At 39.3% G+C, this 7,137-nt stretch overlaps 1 protein-coding gene across 3 annotated transcripts; it reads left to right on the forward strand.

The window, feature by feature from the left end:
• Window positions 1–2,678: 2,678 nt before the first annotated feature.
• Window positions 2,679–6,311, forward strand: LOC135484283 (NPC intracellular cholesterol transporter 2-like). Of its 3 annotated transcripts, none has more exons than XM_064765604.1 (6): window positions 2,679–2,826; window positions 3,534–3,682; window positions 3,878–4,056; window positions 4,440–4,553; window positions 5,000–5,184; window positions 5,450–6,311. In XM_064765604.1, exons 3-6 carry the CDS (start codon window positions 3,915–3,917, stop codon window positions 5,630–5,632), a joined length of 624 nt encoding a protein of 207 aa, XP_064621674.1. In that variant the 5' UTR covers window positions 2,679–2,826; window positions 3,534–3,682; window positions 3,878–3,914; the 3' UTR covers window positions 5,633–6,311. The 3 variants fall into 3 exon arrangements, with proteins under 3 accessions (XP_064621674.1, XP_064621676.1, XP_064621675.1); XM_064765606.1 differs by having other exon boundaries at window positions 2,680–2,826; window positions 3,878–4,044; XM_064765605.1 differs by lacking the exon at window positions 3,534–3,682 and having other exon boundaries at window positions 2,716–2,826.
• Window positions 6,312–7,137: the final 826 nt, after the last annotated feature.

Here is a 7,137-nt window from a genome sequence, read left to right on the forward strand (position 1 = left end):
TACACTTTAGTTGAAAGAAGAAAACAGAAAATTCATTGAGAGAAATGGTTGAAAGAAATTAGCGCCGGGCACCTTTCTTTGAAAATGAAAAAGTCATTCAACTTGACATATCAGTACTTCGAGGTAACAGCGTTTGAAATAGGAAATAGAAAAACAACCGTTGAGAGGACACACGTGTATATACGTGCATGGTAGAAGTACAAGTATTACGCTTATCATAATAATTTATTTCCGAGGCAGTCCATTTTCATCCTATTCGTACTTCCTTCATGTTAAGGGCCGAGGCCGATCCATTGTGTCGGGAGTGTAGATTCATTACGATAGACCAAGCTTGCTAGCTATTGCAATCTTCGTTTGAGACCAAGATTTTCGTCGTTGTGGAACGGACGGATACACGTCCAATGACATCTCTTTCACTATGACCATGCAATCATCAACTTAGCTATGACAACAGACTACCGTCGTTATCCTTTATTGCTACCGATAACCCTTCGAATCATTATGATCTATTTCTTCAGAAATATATTTTTGACTTTAATCTCTAAACAGAGTTTAGATGTTCGTTTCTTGTTTAAATATCGATATAGATTGAAGACTATCAGAGATTACTAGGTTAATCAATGAAGAGTATTAATCATTTGAGATCAAAAGGCACTTGTATACAAAGGCATAAAGGCATAAAGGCATAAAGGCTAAGGTACACACTACATGTGCAGGTACATATGCATGTATTTTCAGGGGTTTAACCCATTAATGGCCACCTTGATAAAAACTAGGCTTGCTAAATGCCATAGTATAAGAATAAAGTGAAAACATGTAAGGTGAATCATAGCGCGAACTGTATAGTACGCAGTTAGAAGAGACACTTTTATGGCAGTCCTGCAGCCTTTGCATCCAAGGAACATCCTAGCGGGAATTGTCTACAGGATTGGATACTTTAAGGCAGTTTTAAGATATACTTTTGTGGCAGTCCTGCAATCCAGCAGCCGATATACATGGTCGAAAAATGCGTGTTGGTTAAGTCATACAAGTGATTGAAGACGTCAACCCGGTGTATGTTGTCGCCGAGGGACCCAGTTATGGAGGGTAGTTTGGGGTTCCGCCTTCAAATCGTCCTCGTCTCAAAACTTATTTTTTTCTTCCGCATATTTTCCATATTGTGCGTCAGGCAAGTCCATCAGCGCCAAACACTTGACAACATGTAACTTGACCAAGTGTTTGCATCATTTTATTGACGAATATTGATCGGCATACAAATGCGGGTCAACTTGACCGTCACAACGCACGCGCTTAGTGTGAGAATGCTTCGTAAATAATGTAGGCCTTGATACTTACAATGAGGAATGATATTTATGAGAAAATTATGGTCTACAGATTTTTAGTTCGCTACGAAGCTACACATTCAGCTAGTTTGCAGAACAGATGTTCATCGGGGGAAAGCTTAGGCCTAAGCATAGTGTTCCTGAAGGACACCCGGCAGCGAATTTCTTTTTCCTGAACCTTTGGGGCACTACAGTGTACCTTTGTACAGGGACTTTCAGCCAATCAGATTTCGACAAATACATGACGTCAGAAGTCTTAGAAACTTTAGAGCAGTTGGTAGAGCGCTCGTCAGAAATGGCAGAATACGATGTCGATCCAAAGGTCGCGAGTTCGAATCCGGTTGTGGACAACATTTTTCTTTTTCTTTTTTTCTTTATATTTTATTTTTATAATGAGTTTCTTTTCCCTTGTTATTTAGATTTTGGATATTTGAGTTATGCTGCCTGCAACATACCTACAGAAAAGACAATAACAATAGCCCATCTCCAAGATCCAAGGGATAGTCCTTCAGATGTCATATTGAGCATGAATATACAATGAGACTTGTCATAATATGAATGGTCTTCCTCCAGTATGAATATGTTTCTCTGCAATGAGACTTGTCTTTCGATACTGCCTCATGTGTATGGTCTTCCTCCATTATATTTTGATACTGTATGCTTCAAGTTTGAGTAACAAGCACAAAACAATAGAAGCAAGGATTTTCAGGATTTGTATGATTTATTGCAACAGTGAAACACACCAGAAATATACATGTACTACATTTCTAATACATATATTTCATCACCATGAATAGCATCAGGCATGTCCAAGAAAGAACAGCTGGAGATCTGAGAACAGCGTTATTTGAAGCATCATTTTACAGAAATATCTATTGATATAATAGCAAGTTCTACTACGCAGTTTCATGATGACGCCCCGATGAAGACACAGATTTATCGGATTCTGATTGGCTGAGAACCTGTGCACAAATATACACTGTACTGCCCGAAAGGTTCAATGAAAAAAAAATCCGCCACCCGGCTAAACAAGTATTGCAGGCCTGAATTATTTGTATACATGTAGGTCGTAGAGTGTTTCAATGTAAAATCGATCACGATATGTCTTTTTGCAGAAGGCGACGTTTATGCAAGCATCAGACTGTATATTTTTGATATTGCCCAGGGCGGTGTCATAGGATTAAGAACTCATATAAACTGGAAAATCAGACTATTTCGATGATCAAACAATGCTTAGGTCTAGTTACCCAGACAGGGTGAACAAATCTAAGTGTGTTTGGGAACCAGTATTTCCTTGTTGTGAACCGTAGGCCTACCCCGATTGTATACAATCTGGGATCACATGACGGCGGGCTCGAAATCACATGAGTGTGCGTCATGGTGTCCCGTGATATCTTTGTGAATGAAGCGTAGCACTGCGCAATGAGTTAATGGGTATACATAGATATAAACTTTGTAGTAGACCCATATATCTGTCAGTCGAACATTGAACTTCCCGGTAAAGGTAGGTGGGCGAATGCGTAATATATTTTTCTTTCTGCAGTTAGTGTATGCATGCTCATATATTTAGGTAAAACTTGGTTATCAATGTTTCGCGTGGCATCCTACATCCACAAGAGTATGCTTCCCGCCGGGCAATCGGTGACGGCAAGTATGCAAGAAATTATCTGAGCCGTCTATTCCAGATGTTATGACGTCACGATGGAAGATCCTTAATCCTTAATTGAAGCATGTATCTAAACTTCTCGTGACACATCTTTCTCTAATCCCTTATCTCGATTTTAACTTGATGCCTGGACCATGATTAATGAGAAATCTACAAAGCTGTGAGCCGTTCGGCGGATCGAGAAACAGTCCAGACGATCTATAGGCATTGGCGTATCATAAATCCTGAGACGACCCATTTCATGAATGTTTTAAATAACCTTCTTCAAAGGAAAACATATTTGTTTTTGAAAATCACCATGAGAGAGGACTTCAGTGATTGTCAAAATGTAAAAATAGCCCAATCTCATGGACATCGAACTAAACAACGCAAAATGGCATATATTTCTGATCAGTTGATATGTTTTTATTACACTATATGGAACCCATTTTAGTAAGAAAGAGATCAAGTGCGAGTCGGTGCAAGTGTACTCCAATATTTTCAAATGGATACATTTCAACTTAAGTTTTTCTTGACTTTGACCACTTTATGTAACCCGATTTCAGTTATCACAACAGTCTCGTTCGTGTGACCTATGAAAGTGTCACATATGCGGTCACCTTCAATGAAGTATCAAACTCCCTGTCGGACGGGCACGATTGGCCACTTGATCCTTTAAGTTTGCCTTCCATCCTATATTGTAAGCTGGATACATGTAAGTGCATTGTGTACTTGTCTTTCTATTTCACTTACAACAGAATTGCACTGAAATGCTCATAGGTTGGCTTATACTTGAGAATGACCTTTTTGAGCTGAATGTAGTTCTCGGAATTCTGGTCCAGGAATTTACGAGACTCTATGTTTCATGCACAGGCACTTTCAAAATAGCAACATATCATTCCTTTTTCAGAGGCAAATCTTTTGTCGTTCACCTGCAGCCGTCCAACATGAAGTCCATCCTCGCATATTTTGTTCTCGTCTTGTGCCTTAGCGCAATCATGGCGCGGAAGTTGAACTTTCGCCCTCGCTACCGGCCGCGGCTTCTCGGAGATTCCGGCATGATTTGGCATGATTGCGGTAAGTTTAGCAGTGAGTTTCTCATTTTCTTCTTGGTGTTTATATTATTTGTCATCCTGTGACACATATTGGAGGTATAACAGTAAATCTTATAGACTCATACACTATACATAATGGCCTAGTGTAAAGGTGCAAACAGATTTCAGTAAAAGTAGTTATATGTACTTCCCTTTATTCATGTCCGATTTATTACAATGTACATTGTTACGTGGCTTATGGGTGTTTCCTTAAACAGTCAGAAGGAGTTTGGCTTTTTAACTTCCCATCGGGGTTGTCTTGAGGCCAAACTTAACAGTAATTAATATCAAGCGTTCTTTCTGTAACTCCCCTATACGAGAGTAAATTGTACCGGCAAGGTACCGGTTAATAACGAATAATATATTGATGTTCTTCAGTATCACCCGGCAGTGTTCTAGAGAGCGTCGACATTTCGCCATGGGAATCGAGCGATGGCAAGGCTGTGATGATTCAGGGGAAATCTTACAATTTCACTGTCGTCTTTAAAGCAAGTAAGTAAAAAACACAATATTACAGGTATCGAAAGAATACGTCCGGTATGGCATGGATCTAAGATCCGATTTAGAAGTCGGAAAAATATAAGATTTTATGTTATGATCGTAGGCCATATAGCTTTAAATCACTGAAGAATCATTGAAAAGTACGGTAGGACGAATTATCCTGGACAGGAAGTTGAGGTCAAATATATCTCGTATATTAGTATATACTGGTATCATCTTTCCATTCATCGACCTGTTCCTATACACAGCCAATGAGTGGAGTGTGTGGCCAAGTTTGGCTGTGTCACGGTCACGATCATGATAATTTTGGGAGTTCTTAGATAAAATGACTACGGCATTGTGTCTAACCCATGCCTAATGGTAACGGTTTATAACATCAAAATCTTTGCGAATCATGCATGCAAGTTAAAACTGAAAATCTCCTTTTCTGATTTTAGCCAAGGACGCGACAGATGCTGTCACCCATGCTTATGGGCAGTTAGGACCTGTACCAAGAATAGAGTGGCCACTGCCTCATCCAGATGCGTGTGGTGATCCGATTGGCACTGTGACATGTCCTCTGAAGAAAGGAACAACTTACACATACAGGAAAAATGTTCATGTGTCGACGTATTATCCGCCAGTAAGTCATATGAAAACATGGAATTATGTCAGTGTGACTTTACACCACATCATGATTACGATCACATCATTTTAAAATGAAGCTACGTCTTACTTAGTATCTTCAGATCCCGTGACGTTATAGCGTCAGTGGCGGACGGAACATGTAATGACCATCTTTCATCCGCTCGCATTATCAAGCCTCAGCTAAACGACCATTGCGTATACATGTACATGTATAACATTTTTTGAAAAGTGGACTATCAATCTCTTCTTTGCTCTTTCAGTATCAGTACCTAGCTTATTGGGAACTTCACAACGAAAATGACGAGAAGATATTCTGCGTGGTGTTTCCCTTGACGATAAGGAGTAGATGGTCGGATAACACCTTATCGATCCGAGGAAAAACAAGAACGGGGGACGATTTTCAAAGCTTCATGCAGCTTTTGTCAAACAAGCCATTTGTTTAATAGTCTTGGGTCAATAAGCTGTTGCAAGAAGGTCGTGTGAGATAACAAGATTTTTAAATTCTTGTTAATGGGAAAATAATCAGTTGAGCTAGTGAATTGAACAGACGTTAAAACATTAGAATCAGCATATTTCATATTTGTCAAAAAATCTTGTTTAGGTGAGCAAATTTAAATGTGGGGTTTAAAAATGTATGGATTTGCCTCTTTTTTCCTTTAACAAAATATGATGCCGCTTACATGTAGTTATCATATACAGTAAGAAAATAAGAGATGGAGGTATCATTATGTTCGTCTTGATCTTGCTGCACCGTTTCAAATGGCAAGGTGGCCAATTACCATCAAGTACGTGTACTATACACGATTTAAAAAGACCCTTTTTGGGATTACGTTTATTTCGAATTGTTCATTCCTCTCTAATGTTTACTTGACAATATCAGTGACTGTGCCACAACCAGTAGGGCAATGCTTGAGATAATTTCATAACATATAATGAGAGCCTCAGTGAGGAGACTCATAAAATGCTTGGGTATCTAAGGGAACATGCATTAGAAACCGCAGTATTCTTTATGAATATCATCCATTTTGGTAATGTACATGGTTGTTATGGAATATACCATGTCACGTACAATTTTTATCAGATTGTATCATTTTTTTAAATAAATATTATACAGTGTTCAAATCATCGTTCATTGAATTCTTTTTCTATAAAAGAACAAAAGAATAATTTTCCTGTTACATCACAAGATTTGAAAGAGTTGTAACCCCTTGCAAGAGGTTAATAGTGTACTATGCAAGCGGTTAATGTTACTGGCTGGAAATCAAATGAGATGTCAATGCCGTTACATTGTGAATAAAAGAAAGACCAGCCGTTTTAAAAATATTGACCTCTACTTTAATAAAAAGTAGGATGTAGATTATCACCAATCCCATTCACCTCTTGACCCCGACCAACAGAGGTTCTCATATTGCATCAGTCAATGCATTTAGTATGCATTCGGAAGCTACCTTGATGAATCCTCACTTGGTAGGATCGATCCGAGGTCCATGTGATGTCATAACGCCAAATCCAAAGAAAGCTCGTCAAGTGACTTGGGCGTCATCACATGTGCATGCATAGGCCTCTGCAAACCCGTACAGCAGGCAGAAAAAGTAGACGACAACGTATCGTTATAGTGTGGTTTTGCAACCACCACGTTAGGCCCTACGACGACGTTTATCTATTGTGCGAGTTCACCCGAACAATAGACAAACGTCGTCGTAGGGCCTAACCGGGTGGTTGCGAAACCTCACTATTGTGTTATCAATAGCCGTTGTTACAACATTTACCAGTGATAGGGCCTATTCACTTGACGTAGTGGGGTTCATGGTATTGGCAAAATCGGCCTGAATCGAGAGCCAAACCAGTTAAGGTAAAAATATCGAAGGACTTGCATTTATACCATATTGATTTCACTGGTCCAATGCAAATTAAAACGCGGATAGTGTCCTGCTTCATGCTCAAATAC

Source organism: Lineus longissimus, chromosome 3, assembly GCF_910592395.1.
Source record: "Lineus longissimus chromosome 3, tnLinLong1.2, whole genome shotgun sequence".
NCBI lineage: Eukaryota > Metazoa > Nemertea > Pilidiophora > Heteronemertea > Lineidae > Lineus > Lineus longissimus.

Bases quoted from the DNA above. Each gene is read 5' to 3' on its own strand.
- LOC135484283 (XM_064765604.1), top strand. From the start codon at position 3,915: ATGAAGTCCATCCTCGCATATTTTGTTCTCGTCTTGTGCCTTAGCGCA. The intron at 4,554-4,999 runs GTAAGTAAAAAA...TTCTGATTTTAG, and splicing joins CACTGTCGTCTTTAAAGCAA to CCAAGGACGCGACAGATGCT. The intron at 5,185-5,449 runs GTAAGTCATATG...TTGCTCTTTCAG, and splicing joins TGTCGACGTATTATCCGCCA to TATCAGTACCTAGCTTATTG.